At 44.9% G+C, this 18,257-nt stretch overlaps 1 protein-coding gene across 2 annotated transcripts; it reads left to right on the forward strand.

Moving 5' to 3' along the window:
- Window positions 1-13,235: 13,235 nt before the first annotated feature.
- On the forward strand, window positions 13,236-18,245 carry IDH3B (isocitrate dehydrogenase 3 (NAD+) beta). Of its 2 annotated transcripts, none has more exons than XM_006874844.1 (12): window positions 13,236-13,299; window positions 13,396-13,476; window positions 13,625-13,723; window positions 13,824-13,944; window positions 15,602-15,662; window positions 15,752-15,884; window positions 15,978-16,111; window positions 16,204-16,306; window positions 16,603-16,749; window positions 16,971-17,065; window positions 17,196-17,256; window positions 17,824-18,245. In XM_006874844.1, exons 1-12 carry the CDS (start codon window positions 13,264-13,266, stop codon window positions 17,908-17,910), a joined length of 1,158 nt encoding a protein of 385 aa, XP_006874906.1. In that variant the 5' UTR covers window positions 13,236-13,263; the 3' UTR covers window positions 17,911-18,245. The 2 variants fall into 2 exon arrangements, with proteins under 2 accessions (XP_006874906.1, XP_006874907.1); XM_006874845.1 differs by having other exon boundaries at window positions 18,124-18,245.
- Window positions 18,246-18,257: the final 12 nt, after the last annotated feature.

Consider the following 18,257-nt stretch of genomic DNA (forward strand, 5'->3'; position numbering starts at 1 on the left):
TGGAGTGGGAAGGTCCCCATCACAATGGCTCTGCCTTTGGGCCCCAGGTGGGACTGCTTACCACCGACTGTGTCTGTCCATAGACCTCCTCCTGCTGCCCACCAGGCAGAGAATATTTCTGATACTCTCATCGCCCCGCTGCATAGCCACCTATTTGTCAGGTTTTAGAGATTCTTCTTTACACCCTACCCTTGAAGTCCTGGTGTGGCACTGTGGATTAATGTGCTGGACTGCCAAGTCAGTTTGAACTGCAAAGTCGGCAGTTCAAGCTCACCAGCTGCTCCTTGGAAACCCTATACAGGGTTGCAATGGGTCAGGACCAACATGACAGCAATTTAACAACAACACCCTACGCCAGTCCCCACCCTACTGCCATTGAGTCCATTACAACTCATTGTATATCTATGGGGCAAAGTAGAACTGTTCCTTAGGGGGTTCTAAGACTGTGAATCTTTACAGGAGCAGACAGCCTCATCTTTCTCCCTCAGAGCAGCTGGTGGATAGGAACTGCCAACCTTTTGGTTAGCAACCAAGGTGCTTAACCCATGACACCACCAGGGCTCTTTCCTAGCTCTGTACCTGCAGCTAATATCTTTATCAATGAAACTTTCTTGTCTTCTATAGTTCTCTGCTCTGACTTGGAGGAAAATTCTGCCCCAGTTCTGTCTTCTTGCTATTCTCCTGCCAACAGTTTTTTTTTTTTTTTTTTTTAAGTTTTGCTTGAATTAGGTCATCATCTGCTTAGAAACTTTCAAGTGTCTCTCGTGGCCCCTTCCAAAGAGGAATAGTGCAATTTAGTGACATTTGAGGACCTTTGAAGACTGATCCAAATCTCCCTTCTCAGCATTCCGTCCATTCCCTTGCCATGTGAGTTCCTTGATAATCTGACATGGAAAATCTCATCATTTCCCAAACACAGCTTCTATACTCTTAGCTCCATGCCTTTACTCTGATTTCTACCTCCAGCTGGAATGCCCTTACTTTCAGAATACCTTTCTCCCCTATGAGGCCCTGGAATCTACTTTTCATAATGGTTAAAGTGCTGGTGTGGCATTGTGGGCTAATGTGCTGGACTGCAAGGTCAGTTTGAACTGCATGGTTGACAGTTCAATCTCACCAGCAGCTCCTTAGAAATGACTCAACGGCACTTAACAACAGAAAGTGCTGTGGTGTTGCAAAGCATCATGGAAGACTTTTTCCAAGGTGGATTTAAGAGAGAGGTGCTCAGAATGACCATAAGGACCAAAGGGGGGCAACCCTGAGAAAGTGACATTGAGCAGGAAAAGCCCAGTAAAAGCTGGGAGGAACTTTGGACTTGTGTGGGCTTCTATTCTATTCTAATCAAAGGGAATAGAAGGAAACATACCAGGGTGGTACCGTGTTCAAGGCTTCCCAGGGCTTGCCGCTCTGAAGAGCTCCTGGGTTAGAACCACTGAACATCTTGGCTCAGCCAAGGAGCAAATTTCCTGCAACTTTTTATGTGTGCTCTTATTTTTGTGTTGTTTATCTTTATGTTGTTACGTGCTGTCAAGTTGGTTTCCTAGGAGTGGCTGGTGGGTTTGAACCCCTGACCTTGTAGTTAGCTGTCCAGTGCTTATCCTACAGCCCCACACCAGAATTCCACTTATCTTCATAACTTGGGCCAATTTCGTCTTTCAAACTGCTGCAGCCTCTCCATGAGAAATGAACTTAGGGGCCTGCTGGCTATGGCCACACAGAGCTGGATGAGTGATGGTAGCAGATAGGGGAGATGGAGTCCAAGAGCACATCCGGTCCAACCCTCAGCCCAGAGCCTGGCCTCATCCTTTTCTTTCATGTGCCCATGCTCATTAGCGACCTGGGTGGTAAAGAAGCAGGGACAAGCATAGAAGGAGAGCGAGAGCGTAGCCTGTGTGAGTAGAAGAGTGGCTCAGTGGCATGATCAGCGCATGTGAAACACAACAGAGTGGGTTTGGTGAACTTGCTTTAAGACAGCTTTTAATTTAGCACCTGGAACATCATGCTGGCACCTAGTATGCCATGCTAAGAAGCTTGGGATTTTTCTGTAGGCCTCAGCTTTAAAACCATGTTTTATAATCAGCAAAACTCTTCTGTCATTTTCTTTTCCAAAAGGGGAGCAAAGAGCATAGAAAACATCCAAAGGGGTTGTTGCTTAGGTTGAGGTTGGCTTGACCAGGATGTGTGTTGGACTGTATCGCCCCCTGGAGGTGCCAGGGTGTCAGGCCAGCACTTGACTTTACTATCAAGCCCCTTGATGGGAATTAAAATGTAGAAACAATAAAAATATTAATGCATGCACTAAATGTGGCTATTCATGTAAGTCCCATAAAGGGAGAAAAAGAGGTCTTCTGGTGGGTAGCCCCAGCTCTCAGCCTTCCTTCCTGTTGATTTCTGAGATTTCTCCATTAGCCTCAGGAAAATCCCACACCACAGGTGTCAGTCTTGCTTTAGAACTTGCCTCGTGCCCTGACATCTAGCATGTTTATTCAGTTTTGAATAGTAACACAATGGAAGCCATAATGGTTCACACTCTAGCAGGAGAATCACGTTTCAATCTCCTGAAAGGCCTCAAGGCTGGAGCAAAAAATGGATATGCCCCTTCATCATTTTTGGAGTTTCTCACCTCTTGCAGCCACAATATCAAAGGCAACTAGTCAGTACAGTAGGGTCTGCCTGCTGCCTGCTATTTTGCACCGTGTGTTCGTCCTTCAGCTTTTAAAGAGGATCCTGCAGGTTTCAAAACCTCAAGCTGTAACAGCATCCAACAATATCTCTGCATGGCTGCCCCTTGGCTATCCACAGACAATGGCAGGAATCTTAAAATAAAAGTCTTTGTGTTGTTGTTGTTTTAATTAGCTGGGCTAGATCAAATTCCTAGTCAGAATCATTCCTCAGACTGTTGTGGGATCATTACTTCTGAAGTGGAGTACAGTGGGGCAGAGGGTGTAGGGGCTGGTAGGAGAGGCTGTTCTTTCTCTTGCTCTTGGTGAAGTCAGGTCCTTACCTGGCAGAGACTGATTCTCCATGACACTTGAGCTTCAGTGCCCTTCATCCACACAGACCCTTCCTAAAGCCCTTCCAGAGCTTCTTGCAATGTGTTCACACGGCTCTATATACTTCTCCCCACCCCACACTTTTGTATTCTTCTTTTCTTTAAGAACCGTCTCAATTCCTTCCCTTCCCATCCTAGCTCCAAAGCTTCAGAGCCTGTGTAATCTGGCTCCAGCACATGCCCATGTGGGTCCCAGTGACTCAAATAAGGTCTCCCCTTATTTGAACAAGAGTGGTGGATAGACTAGCCTGGATACTTTCAGAAGATACTTCTTGAAAGAAAGACCAGCAGGAAAAATCAAAAACAAAAACAGCAGTCTGAATGGCTACTACAAGGACAAGCAAGTTGTTCACTGGAGAACCATTAAGGCAAGCGATCAAGTCCCTTCAGGAAAACCCCACCCCCAAGACTGAAACTCAAAGGGATCACAGGAGCAAGCCATGAGCTTGCTGGCAACCACGTTGGTCTACTGGTAAGTGGAAGTACGGGAAAGGTAACAATGATGATATGGACTGAGTCCAACCATGTTCCATAGACACCTGGCGACTTGGAGAGAGAAAAGAGGAAGGGCTGGTTGATCCCAAGTATGGTGAGACCTGGGGTCTCCTAAGCCCATGGACAAGGACATAACTATGGAGGGCTAGAGCTGAGAGTGGAATGTTCAGCTGATATGAAGTGAGGGATACGCACAAGAATGTCCAAACTTGCAGATAATACCCATTTGACTTATCTTTGATAGCTTAAAAATCACAACTCCACTAAAAAAATCTTAAACAATTTACAATTGTTGATAAAGTAAACAAGTGTAAATTGCTACAATTTGATGAACTTGACCTATACTTATGAATGTAGTAGCTCAAAATATCAACTGAGAGGGAAGGAGTCTTCACATTAAGGATCAATCCTATCCCCTCTGTTGATAGAGATGGGCAACTTAGACATTGGCTGCCTAAAAGGGGGATGCTATCAAGGCACATAACGAAAGGCTTAAAAGTTTTTAAGAGGGAGTTTAGTTTCAGAGTGCGTGGAGGAAGGTAGAATTCCCACTGAATGTTTTTATCTTGTCTAGATAGGTCTGGTGAAAGGAGATGGGGATAAGATTCTTATGGTTCAATAGTGAGTAGTTGGTATCATGACTAATTGCCACTGTCACAACTTAAAGGTAGAAGGTTTGTAACATGAAGTGGGGAGTAGTTAATCTTACAATCCAGAAACAGAGGACCCTAGGACCATCAAGGGAGAAGAGCATGAGAGGAATGTGGAACCTTTTTCAGAGATGATGACACGGAGAGATAGAGCAGCTGAGGACTCTAGACACATGGAAAGAGAAAGACTGTTTGCTGGTAGCCTGGAGGCAGGCTTGCAGATTGTTCCCTTTGGTTGTTTAAATGATTATATATTCCTGAATGTTTTGGTGTACATCCTCCACCCCTCAAAAAAAAAGAAAAAAGTGTGCTAGACAATGGTGCCGATATTCTGTGCCAAGCTGTCAAGAAATCTTTTCCTGGCAAGATTCTTTCCTATGAGTAAAATGCATATGAGCAATCAATTTGGCCTAATACTTTAATATTTCTTCTCAAACTATTTATTTGCATTTTGTGGTATAACATGTATCCTCCAATACATTTTTGCACACATATATACCTATATTGAGAGCACAGTGACTCTTTAGGGTAATCACTGGACTGTGAACCACATGGTCAGCAGCTTTGGCCCACCAGCTATTCCGTAGGAGAAAAATTAAGCTTTCTGCTCCCACAAAGATTTATAGCCTTGGAAACTATTAAGGGTCACTATATGAGTTGAAACAATAACACACCCATATAACTACCATCTGGGTTAAGATACAAGACATTTTTAATATCTCAACAGCCTCTGTTGTGCTTCCTGCCTACCAATACATGCCACAAAGAGATAGCTCATCTTCTGATTTCCAGTACCATAACCTAATTTTTCCTAGTATTGAAGTTCATATAAATGACACTATATAGTTCATGTAGTTTTTGTATTTATCTTCTTGTACTCATCATTATGACTGTGAGGCTTGTTCCATGCGATTGTGTATAAGGGCCACAAAGGGGTGTGCAGAGTTCTCCTGATCAGACTGGAACAGCCACACTATAACCTGAAAATATCGTCAACAGCAGTGAAGTATCAGTGTAACCTAAAGAGAGATCAGTGGTCTGAAAAATAGTCTTCTAGGAGCGGGTGAGGGTAACACTCTATGCAATATAGCCCCATCAGCAAATGAGGGTTGTTGTTGTTGTGTAGTGCTGTCGAGTCAGTTCCGACCAATAGTGACCCTGTATAGGGTTTCCAAGGAGCAGCTGATGAGCTTGAACTGCTGACCTTGCAGCTCAAACAGCTTTGCAGTCTGGCGCATTAACCCACAGCTCCACACCAGGACTCCAAATGAGGGTTGTTGTTGTTATTGTTGTTGTTATGTACCGTGGAGTCAGTTTCAACTCATCACGACCCTGTACAAGGTTTCCGAGGCTGTAAATCTTTACGGGAGCAAAAAGCCTCATCTTTATCCCGCGGAACAGCTAGTAGTTTCAAACTGCTGACCTTGTGGCTCACAGCCTGATTTGTAACCACTACGCTACCAGAGCTCCTTAAATGAGGGTTGTTGTTGTTGTTGTGACGTGTCATTGAGTTAGTTCCGACCCATAGTGACCCTGTATAGAGTTTCCGAGGAGCAGCTGGTGAGCTTGAACTGCTGACCTTGCAGTTCAAATGGCTTTGCAGTCTGGCACATTAACCCACAGCGCCACACCAAGCAGACTGTTTTTTAAAAAAGGGATGTGTTCAGTGACTATGCCCTGCAGGTGGCGCTGTTGTACTGGAAAATGGTCTGTTCATACTTGGCAATCTAAAAGTGGTGGTGGTGGTGGTGGTGTACCATGAAGTGAGTCCATCTTAACTCACTTAGTGAGTCTGTATAGGGCTTCCAAGGCTGCAAATTTATGGTAGCAGAAAGCCTCATCTTTCTCTCAAGGAGCATCTGGTAGATTCAAACTGCTGACCTTGCAGTTAGCAACTCAACTCATAACCTACTACGCTTCCAGGGCTCTTTGGAAGTCTAAGTAATGATCAGAATTTTTCTATTTTTGGACTCCTGGTGTGGAGCTCTAGGATCAGTACTAAACCATTAACCACAAGGTCGGCAGTTCAAACCCACCAACAGCTCCTCAGAAACCCTATACAGGGTCACTATGATTCAGATCCAACTCCACATTACTTAACAACAATTGTTCCTTTTGGAAAAACAACTGTTTCTTTTGAAGTCCTGGTGTGTTGCTGTAGGATAAACACTGTACTGCTAATCAAAAGGATGTCAGTTCAAACCCATCAGCTGCTCTTCGGAAATGCTATATAATAGAGGGTCTCTATGACAATCTGTTTGATATCCCATGCGAGTAAAGTTTTGCTAAAGGTAATCCAGAAACAGCTACAATCATACATTGACAGAGAACTTCCAGAGGTTCAAGCTGGATTCAGAAGAGACCATGTAATGAGGGATTAATGTCTGATGGATCTTGGCTGAAAGCAGAGATTATCAGAAAGATGTTTACCTATGTTTTATTGACTATGCAAAGGTTTTCCATTGTGTGGATCATGACAAGCTATGGATAACACTGAGAAGTATGAGTATTCCAGTACACTTCATTGTACTTCTGAGAAATCTGTACCTGGACCAAGAGGCAGTTTTTCAAACAGAATATGGGAACACTGCTTGTTTTAAAATTAAGAAAGGTATGTGACAAGGTTGTATTCTTTCACCATACTTATTCAACCTGTATGCTAAACAAATAATCCAAGAAGCTGGATTCTATGAAGAAAAACGTGGCATCAGGATTGGAGGAAGACTCTTTAACAACCTGAGATATGCAGATGATACAACCTTGTTTGCTGAAAATGAAGAGGACTTGAAACATTTACTGATGAATACCGAAGAGCACAGCCTTCAGTATGAATTACATCTCAATGTTAAGAAAACAAAAATCTTCACCACTGGACCAATAAACAACATTCTTATCAATGGAGAAAAGATTGAAGTTGTCAATGACTTCATTCTTCTTGGATCAACTCTCAATACTTTTGGAAGCAGCAGTCAAGAGATCAAATGGCGTATTGCATTAGGCAAATCTGCTGCCCAAGACCTTTTTAAAGTGTTGAAGAGCAAAGATGTCAGCTTGAGGACTAAGGTGCGCCTGACCCAAGCCATGGTATTTTCAATAACCTCATATGCATGCGAAAGCTGGACAGTGAATAAGGAAGACCATAGAAGAATTGATGCTTTTGAGTTATGGTGTTGGAGGAGAATATTGAAAGTGCCATGGGCTGCCAAAAGAACCAATAGATCCATTTTGGAAGAAGTGCAGCCGGAGTGCTCCTTGGAGGCCAAGATGGCCGAACTTCGTCTCGCATACTTTGGACATATTGTCAGGAGGGACCATTTGCTGGAGAAGGATATCATGTTTGGTAAGGTGGAGGGTCAGAGAAAAAGAGGAAGACTCCCAACGAGATGGATTGGCCAAGTGATAGCATCGATGGACTCAAGTGTGGCAACAGTAGTGAGGCTAGCCCAGGATCAGGCAATGTTTCATTCTGCTGTGCATGTGGTCGCTATGGGTTGGTACCGACTCGATGGCACCTAACAAGAAGAAGAAGAAGAAGCCCTATATATGATAAGCCAGAACCGACTCCACGGCGCTCATAGCCACAACAATGTGCTCAGGTCAGAGTTGTCATTGTCCAATTATAAGGACACATGGAATCTTACGTTTTTTTTCTGCATGAGCCACAAACACTGCTGGTGTTTTATTTGCTGTGGTGTTTTTTATAGTCATTGATTTTGCCAAATGTTCTGTTTTAGCTACTGTATTGTGGTAATCAATATTTGTGAACCTAACTCAATAACTTTGTTATTGTTAGGTACCATCAAGTCAGTTCTGACTCATAGAGTTTCTGTATAGGGTCGCCCAGAACAGATGGTAGGTTTGAACCACCGTTCAACTTTGGATTGGTGTTTATCCTACAGCGCCACACCAGGACTCCAAGCAACTTTATAGAACAAGTCGTAATTACAGATAAAGATGTGATCTATAGGAATTGCAATAGAAAAGTATTACTAAGGATTCTGTACAGTCTGGTATAGGAGGAGGTCCATGGGGTGGAGGGATGACACCGTGAGTTACCACACTAGGTGATACCAACCATAGTGACATCACTGTGGATAACATGGTAACTTGGGAGTTTGAGTCAAACAGAGCTATTTAGCTTTCGACTTTCCCCTCCTGAGAATCTCCCAGCATACTTAGCTTTTTCATGAGAGCAGTTCAAAGTGAAGTAGAGAGGGACCAGATGAATTGGAGAGCACAAAGGGCCCAAGCAGTTCTGTGCCAGTAAGCCAGACTGCATTCCCTTTCAGTTTCAAGTGGCTGCATGTGTGGCTCAACCAAATAAACTTGTAATGTTTTGGATTCACCTATATAAGGAACTCTGGGAGCATAGTGGTTACAAATCAGGCTGCTAACCTCAAGGCCAGCAGTTTAAAACTACCAGCTGTTCCGCGGGAGAAAGATGAGGCTTTCTGTTCCTGTAAGGATTTGCAGCCTCAGAAATCCTGTGCAGGGTCACTATGAATCAGAACCAAAGCCACTGTACTTAACAGCAACTACAAAGCTCTATATGGAGTCCTGATGTGGTGCTGTGGGCTAATGCATCAGACTGCAAAGTCATTTGAACTGCAAGGTTGGTGGTTCAAGCTCACCAGCTGCTCCTTGGAAACCCTATGGTCAGAATCGACTCGACAGCACTTAACAACAAAAACAAGCTCTATATCAAACAGCATGGCTGATACCATTCAGTGCAATTTCAAACTCCTTTGAATCGGCAGCCTCATTCATACTGCCTTTTAGCCAAAACTATGGGACTTGCTCTACCACTCGTCTGTCAGGTTGACAGGGAACTGCCAGAGGTTCAAGCCAGATTTAGAAGAGGATGAGGGATGAGGGATCTCACTGCTGACTTTAGATGGACCTTGGTTGAAAGCAGAGAATACCTGAAAGATGTTTACCTGTATTTTGTTGACTATGCAAAGATTTTTAGCAGTGTGGATCATGGCAAGCTATGGGCAACACTATACAGAATACTCAGAGAATGAGTATTCTGGAACACTTAAATATGCTCATGAGGAACCAGTACATAGACCAAGAGACAGTCATTTGAACAGAACAAGGGGACAGTGAATTGTTTAAAATCAGGAAACATGTGTGCCAGGGTTGTAGTTTTTCACCATACTTATTCAATCTGTATGCTAAGCAAATAATCTGAGAAACTGGATTATATGAAGAAGACATGGCATCAGGACTAGAGGAAGATTCATTAGCATCCTGTGATATGCAGATGATACAACCTTGCATGACGAAAGCAAAGCGGACTTAAAATACTTGCTGATGAAGATCGTAGACTACAGTCTTTGGTATGGGTTATACCTCCATGTTTCGTTCTGCTGTGCAAGGGGTCACTATGAGTCGGTTCTGACTTGATGGCACCTGACAACAACAACATACCTCCATGTAAAGAAAACAGAAATCCTCACCACTGGACCAATAAATAACATCATGATAAGTGGAGAAAAGATTGAAGCTATCAAAGAGTTCATTTTGCTTGGGTCCACCATCAACATTCATGGAAATAGCAATCAAGAAATCAAGCAATATATTGCATTAGGCAAATCTGCTGCACAAGACCTCTTTAAAGTGTTCAACAGCAAAGATGGCAGTTTGAGGACTAAGGTGTGTCTGATCCAAGCTATGTATTTTCAACAATCTCATATGCATGTGGAAATTGGACAATAAATAATTAGACCATAGAAGCATTGATGCATTTGAGTTATGGTGTTGGAGAAGAATATTAAAGGTGCCATGAACTGCCAGAAGAACAAACAAATCTGTGTTGGGAGAAGTACACCCAGAATGCTCCTTAGAATCCAGGATAGCAAGCCTTTATCTCTTGCACTTCAGATATATTATCAGGAAGGCCCAGTCCCTGGAGAATGACATTATGTTTGGTAAAGTGAAAGGTCAGCTAAAAAGAGGGAGACCCTCCCCCAATGAGATGGATTGGCACAGTGGCAGCAGCAATGGGGCTCAGCTGTAGCAACAATTGTGAGGTTGGCACAGAAGTGGATAGTGTTTCGTTCTGTCTACACAGGGTTGCTGTGGGTTGGAATCGACTCCATGGCACCTAACAACATAGGACTTGCTGTCTCATTATCTTAACATCCCTTCTTCTCCCTGCATGCAAGAGGGTGAGCAACAACCAAAGCACCATTCAGTAGGTGGCTTGTTTCCATCCTACCTCTCACTTCTTAGCCTCATTAACACATTAATGTGAAACCCTTATTTCCCCTTATCATTAGTGAATAAGAGCATTCACTAATGAATGCTAGGGCACCTTTTCATATCCTCTAATCTAGCCTGTGGAATCTTGGTGTGGTGCTGCAGGGTAATGCATTGGACCATAAGGTCAGTTTGAGCCTCAAGGTCGGTAGTTCAAACCCACCAGCTGCTCCTCGGAAACCCTATACAGGGTCTCTATGAGTCGGAACTAACTCTATGGCACTAAATAATCCAGCCCACAGGACCTTCATTTTTTCCCTTCCAGAGAGCATGTTTCTGTAAGAGTCCCATTCTCATTATCAAAACTGAGAGTCTGGCATTTGGACTTACCCTACTTAAAATTGAAACAGGTACTCAGGTACTTGTTTGCAATGTTCGCTGCATCATTATCCACAACAGTCAAAAGGTTGAAACAACTCAAGCACCTATCAAGAAAGAGATGAATCAACAAAACAACATGTGGTATACCTATACATTGGAATATTATTTAACCATAAAGAGAAATGAAGTTTTGATGCATGCTACAACACGGATGGGCCTTGATGACATTGTTGTTAAGTTAGAGTCAGTTTTGATGCATTTGTTGTTGTTAGGTGCCGTCGAGTGGGTGCTGACTCAAAGAGACCTTATGCACAGCAGAGCGAAACACTGCCTGATCCTGGGCTAACCTCACTATCGTTGCCATGCTTGAGCCCATTGATGCTGCCACTTGGCCAATCCATCTCTCTGGGAAGGTCTTCCTCTTTTTCTCTGACCCTCCACCCTGGTGGTGGTGGTTATGTGCTGTGGAGTCAGTTCTGACTCATAGCGACCAGTACAGGGTTTCTGAGGCTGTAAATCATTATGGGAGCAGAAAGCTTCATTTTTCTCCCGCGGAACAGCTGGTAGTTTGGAACTGATGACCTTGCGGTTTGCAGCCCGATTCGTAACCACTATGCTACCAGACCCTCCACTCTACCAAACATAATATCCGTCTCCAGCGACTGGTCCCTCCTGACAATATGTCCGAAGTATGAGAGACGAAATTTGGCCATACTGGCCTCCAAGGAGCACTCTGGCTGCACTTCTTCCAACACAGATCTTGTTGGTTCTTTTGGCTGCCCATGGCACTTGCAGTATTCTTCTCCAACACCATAACTCAAAAGCATCAGTTCTTCTACGGTCCTCCTTATTCACTGTCCAGCTTTCACATGCATATGAGGTTACTGAAAATACCATGGCTTGGTTCAGGCGCACCTTAGTCTTCAAGCTGACATCTTTGCTCTTCAATACTTTAAAAAGGTCTTGTGCAGCAGATTTGCCTAATGCAATATATCGTTTTATTTCTTTACTGCTGCTTCCATGAGTGTTGATAGTTGATTCAAGAAGAATGAAGTCATTGACTTCAATCTTTTCTCCACTGATAAGATTGTTGTTTATTGGTCCCGTGGTGAGGATTTTTTCTATACATTGAGATGCAATCCATACCGAAGGCTGTGCTCTTTGATCTTCATCAATAAATACTTTAAGCCCTCTTCACTTTCAGCAAGCAAGGTTGTATCATGTGCATATCACAGGTTGTTAATGAGTCTTCCTCCAATCCTGATGCCACATTTTTCTTCACAGACCCATCTTCTCGGATTATTTGCTCAACATACAGGTTGAATAAGTATAGCGAAGGAATACAACCCTGTAGCACACCTTTCTTAATTTTAAACCATTCAGTGTTTCCATGTTCTATTTGAACAACTGCCTCTTGGTCCAGGTACAGATTCCTCATGAGCACAATTAAGTGTTCTGGAATACTCATACTTTGCAATGTTGTCCATAGCTTGTCATGATCCACGCAATTGAAAGCCTTTGTGTAGTCAATAAAGCTCAGGTAAACATCTTTCTAATATTCCCTGCTTTCGACCCATAGCGATCCTGTATTGGGCTTCCAAGTCCGTAAATCTTTGTGGGAGTAGAAAGGCTCTTCTTTCTCTCATTGCAGACATTATGTTGAGTCAAATAAATCAGACACAAAATGACAAATTAGTCTATGAACTATGCTGTGCTCATTAAAGTCTCTAGTGAGAGACACAGAGAGACGTACTCAGTATCACTTAATAGAATGACAAACACGCAGCAACAAAAACATTAGGAAAAGGCACAGATTCCCTAATACTTTTAACTCAACTCTTATTAAACTCAGTCTCGTTTGATAAATATGGAATCTCACATTCTCCTTTAATATCCTTTTTTTTCCAACATAAATATTGTTTCGTTGTTAAGTGCTGTTGAGTCGGTTTCAACTCATGGCGACCCAGTAAAGGGTTTCTTTCTGAGGTGTGGCTAGTGGGTTTGAATTGCGTTAGCAGCCGAGAGTTCTTATCCTACAGAGCCACAATTAAAAAGTGACTGATCCCCCCCGCATCCAAAAAAAAAAAAGCTAAAGAGGATAGAGAGAAACACTGTAAAGTGATGACATATGGCGGGGATAACAATCAATGTAATGAAACAAGCTATATGAATGGTTGAATGTGAAGCTGATGATGTGCCCTGTAAACTTTCACTCAATGCAAAATAAAAACATTTAATAAAAAAAAGAAAGTGACTGAAAATAAAGCAATAGACAAAGTGCTCATGTGTCCCGTGATCTCAGTCAGCCCTTAGGGAGGAGGTAAGGAGAAAAGGACAAAAACAAAGGCAAAAGAGCAGTGCGCAAAGAATGTCAAAGTGGGTAGAGAAAGAGGGAGCGAGCCCTCCACGTTCCGGACGTCCCCGAACTGGATCGCACCACTTCCGGCGTCACTTCCCGCGCGACTTGCTGCGGTGCACATCATGGCGGCGCTGAGCAGTGTCCGCTGGTTGACCCGAGTAAGGCCCAGGGATTTCGAAGAGGGCAAGGTCACAGCATTATTCGGGGTTTGGGGTTCCTCGGGTTGAGTTCACAGGCTTGTGTCTCTGTCGCAGGCGCTGGTCGCCGCCCCGAACCCTGGAGTATGGAGGGGCCTGTGTACCTCTGCCGCGTCTCGGGCCGCCGCGCGAAACCAGGTGAGTGTGAAACCGGCTGCCGGACTCCCAACCCTCGGACCTCCTCACGGCTCCCTCTGCCTGCGTTTCCCCGACACTCCCTCCCAGCATCCCCTGCCCCCGACACCCCCCTCCCGCGGCTGCTCCAGCTCTGCTGACTCGCCCCCAGGCCGAGGACGTGAGGGTGGAGGGCGCCTTCCCAGTGACTATGCTGCCCGGGGATGGTGTGGGCCCTGAGCTGATGCACGCCGTTAAGGAGGTGTTCAAGGTGAGTGCTTGGGAGTGAGCCCGCACACAGAGTGCTTGGAGTGGGATGGAAAGGAGTTCCTTGACCTTGATCCAGCAATTTTTGGGTCCTGCCTCGGAAGGCGGCTGCTGTCCCGGTGGAGTTCCAGGAGCACCACCTGAGTGAGGTGCAGAATATAGCATCTGAGGAGAAGCTGGATCAAGTGCTAAGTTCCATGAAGGAGAACAAGGTGGCCATCATTGGTATGTGTGCTCTCCTCCCTTGTGTCATTTAAAGTCACGTGCCATTAAGCCCCCTTCCTCACTAATACATTAATTTTCTGGAGCGTCCATCATTGATATCTGCACATTTATCCCTTCCCATGGAGAGCTCAGGAGTTGAGATCATGTCAGCTGTGAATGTAGGAAGGCTCTGAGGGTTTACAGTTGTTATCATGTCTTTTTAATTGTTTATCTAGAATGCCACTTCTAGCTGTCCCTTTTCTTCCTTCTTCCCTTCTGATACTCTGCTTTAACCTCTTGATTGATATCTTGCCCTGTGGTCCTGCCCTTGCAGATTATCTTATGCATCTCTTCTCTTGGAAAGACTAGCCTGACCTTGCCAGCCCCAATTTTGCATAGGAAAGTAGATCTTTTATAAGGTGGCCCTCAGCTTTTTTACCTTGGTTTCCATAACACGTATTCTAGGCCTTGGTCATACCAGAATGTATGTTAGTTTCTAAATTCGTGTATTATGTGACTCATGCTGTTCTGCCCAGAATTTTTCTTTGCTGCTACAGAATTTCACTCACTGTAGTAGCTTTTTAGGGCTTCCATAACAAATTACCACAAAGTTAGTTAGTGGCTTAAAACAACAGAAACTTATTCTCATAATTCTCGAAAACCAGAGATTCAAAATCAAGCAGCTGTCAGGGTCATATTTCCTTTGAGCTTTATACGGGGGAAGAATCCTCCCCTGCCTCTTTTAAATTCTGGTGTTCTTGGCTTTAGATGCATTACTCCAGTCTCTGCCTCTTGTCTTTGTATGGCCTTCTGTGTGTGTGTATGTCTTTGTCTTTTCTCTTATAAGGATTTGTTGTTGGACTTAGGGTTCACCTTACTTCAGAATGATTGCATCTTGAGACCTTTAGCTTAATTACATTTACAAAGACCTTCCCCCTCCCCTCAAATAAGGTCACATTTACAGGTTCTTGGGCTTAAGACAGGGTATACCATTTGGGAGTTTACTATTAAATGCACTGACTCCTGGTGTGGAACTATAGGATCAGCACTGGATCACAGATCACAAGGTTGGCAGTTCAAACCCACCAGCTGCTCCTCAGAAACCCTATACAGAGTCACTGAGTCAGAATCAACTCGATAGCACTGAACAACAATTAAATGCAGTACAGTCAGCCCCCTGGTCCTCTAAAATTCCTGTCTGTCTCATGTGTAAAACTCATCCCCCCCAATCACAATGTCTCCAAAAGGCTCAACCCATTATAGCATCACCTTAACACTTCCTGCTGAGTGCTCACTAGAATTTAACCCTACTCAAAGATGGTGACCGATCACACCACTTGGAATGTATGTCACACTCTTCAGGCCTGCCATTCCAGGGCTTCCACCTGTAATTTCTCTCTGATTAACATGTCCGTTCACCTAAATTTTAAACATCTGGACCTGTTTTAGTTTGACTGAACTGGCTTGAAGCCCTGGTTTCAACCTAAATAGACATAAAGCCATGGACACATTGTTTTAACTACAGTATGTTTTCCTTTGCCCCTTACCCCTAGGGACAATTAAGGGTCAATGATTCAGAAGTAGATGAGTGTAGGTAGCACTATGCCTCTGAGGGGATTAAATACTGGTTTGGGTTACCTTGGGTTGGCCTGTGCCTAACACCCTGACTCTCACACAGGAAAGATCCATACACCGATGGAGTATAAGGGGGAACTAGCCTCCTATGACATGAGGCTGAGGTAGGTGCGGTTAGGTGGAGGGACAGTGGGTTAGGTCAAAGGGGCAATGAAGCACTAAGTGTAGTGCTGATGTTCTGCCCCACCCACAGGCGTAAGTTGGATTTGTTTGCAAACGTTGTCCATGTGAAGTCACTTCCTGGCTATAAGACCCGACATAACAATCTAGACCTGGTGATCATTCGAGAGCAGACCGAAGGGGAGTACAGTTCTCTAGAGCATGAGGTGAGGCCCCAGAAATTGGGAGGGTGGAGATAGAGAAGAGTCCTATGTCCTTTTTGTCCTCCTTCCCACTCAGCTACTTCTCTTCTCATGCAGAGTGCGAAGGGTGTGATTGAGTGCTTGAAGATTGTCACTCGAACCAAGTCTCAGCGGATTGCAAAGTTTGCCTTTGACTATGCCACCAAGAAGGGACGGGCCAAGGTCACAGCTGTGCACAAGGCCAACATCATGTGAGGGACATGATTTTTCGTGGAGTGGGTTTTTGGGAAAGTAGCTCCCAGGACTCACTTGACTGAATTTGCTCCCTTTGGTCCATGGATAGGAAACTTGGGGATGGGTTGTTCCTGCAGTGCTGTAGGGAAGTTTCTGAGCTGTACCCCAAAATCAAGTTTGAGACAATGATCATAGACAACTGCTGCATGCAGGTGAGTCTCCTGGTGCTCAGGGCATGGCTTGAGTGTAATTCACTTCCCTTCTTGCTAACAAGGAACCCTGGTAGCCCAGTGTTTTAAGAGTTTGACTGCTAACCCAATGGTCAGCAGCTCCAGCCCACCAGCTGCTCTGTGGAAGAAAGATGTGGCAATCTGCTTCCATAAACATTTACTGACTTGGAAACCCTATGGGGCAGTTCTACTTTGTCCTGTTGGGTTGCTGAGTCAGAATCAACTTGATAGCAGTGTTTTTTTTGTTGTTGGTTTTTACCTTCCTTGCCCACATCTAGCTGGTGCAGAATCCTTACCAGTTTGATGTGCTTGTGATGCCCAATTTGTATGGGAACATTATTGACAATCTGGCTGCTGGCCTGGTTGGAGGAGCTGGTGTGGTTCCTGGGGAGAGCTACAGTGCAGAGTATGCAGTCTTTGAGACGGTGAGTGAGGTCACATCTGTCTTCCCTCATCTCTGCATGCCCTTCCTCTGACCACTGGTCTCCCCCCCCCCCAAATGACTCCTCAGCAGTCTCCCTCTCCAGCGGGACCCTGACCTACTGCCCCCTCCCTCTGTGATCCCAGCCTCACCTATAATGCCTTTCACAGGCCTCAGTGTCTCCATAATGCTTACCCAGTGTCTGGCCTGCCCTTCTTCCCACAGGGTGCCAGGCATCCATTTGCCCAGGCAGTGGGCAGGAATATAGCCAACCCCACAGCCATGCTACTTTCAGCCTCCAACATGCTGAAGCATCTCAAGTAAGTAGGTTCATGGAAAAGGGGATGGGGAGATTGGGTGCTGTCAGGGAGCACACAGGTGGGAATTGGGGTGTTCTGGTGTGTTTGTATGGAGAACTGAGGTCATCTGTTTCTTCATGTCCACATTCAGTCTCGAGTACCACTCCACCATAATTGCAGATGCGGTGAAGAAGGTGATCAAAGTTGGCAAGGTGAGTTTAGAAAGGCTCAGGTTCTTGGCACTACTTTCTGGGGAACCTGAGTTGAGGCCTCCTTATACTCCAGGTTCCCAGAGTATCTGCTCTGATTTTCCTGACCCTTCCAGGGCTCTTGACTTTCTTTTGGCTGTTTCATCTTGATCTGCTTTGCCACTTTGAGTTCTCATCTATTTCTTCTACCTCTTTCATGGACTTTGTCTTAAATCTGTTATCTGAGGTACCAGTTTCATTTGGGAGGTTATCCTCATTTCCATTTTGCTGTCATCTTTTCCTTCCACTTCTTCCAAGGTAGCTTCATCCTGTCTCTGATTTGCGTTTTGCCATCTGTCTTCTGCCTCTCATCCTGCCCTGGTAGCACAGCACTGCTCTGCCTGCCCCTCCTCCCCACTGCAGAATGACAGTGTGCTGACCCAGGGCGGGTCTATTCCTGCAGCATCTTTCTGCCCTTAAAACCCTCTTGGATCCTTGGAATCAAGGGTTTCCTGGATCATACTGCCCTATCCACCCCCTTCATGGGCTCTCTTCTCTTCTCCCCCACCTCACCATTGGTGGTGGCTGTAGGTTCGGACTCGAGACATGGGCGGCTACAGTACCACATCTGACTTCATCAAGTCCATCATCGGCCACCTGCACCCCCATGGGGGTTAGAGCCCTTTATTCCTTCCAACCTCACAAGGACCATACACCTATACATCCCTTCTGTACATTGGACCAGAGCCTTACCTCTAGACAGCGGACCATAATCACCCTTCTGAGCCAAGCCTAGGTTGTCCTGGGTCTGGTTTAGGGAACTATTGGGTGGTGGGTTTCTTAGGGATGGGGCCTATAGGCCACAGGTATGACGACAGTTCTCCCCCACAGGTTCGAACCTCTGACATGGGTGGTTATGCCACCTGCCACGACTTCACTGAGGCTGTCATTGCTGCCCTGCCCTGTTCATAGGTCCTGCCTGCCCCCGTATAAGATGCTCAATAAAACACATGTATCAACTTTTG

This window comes from Chrysochloris asiatica, unplaced genomic scaffold, assembly GCF_000296735.1.
Source record: "Chrysochloris asiatica unplaced genomic scaffold, ChrAsi1.0 scaffold00304, whole genome shotgun sequence".
NCBI lineage: Eukaryota > Metazoa > Chordata > Mammalia > Afrosoricida > Chrysochloridae > Chrysochloris > Chrysochloris asiatica.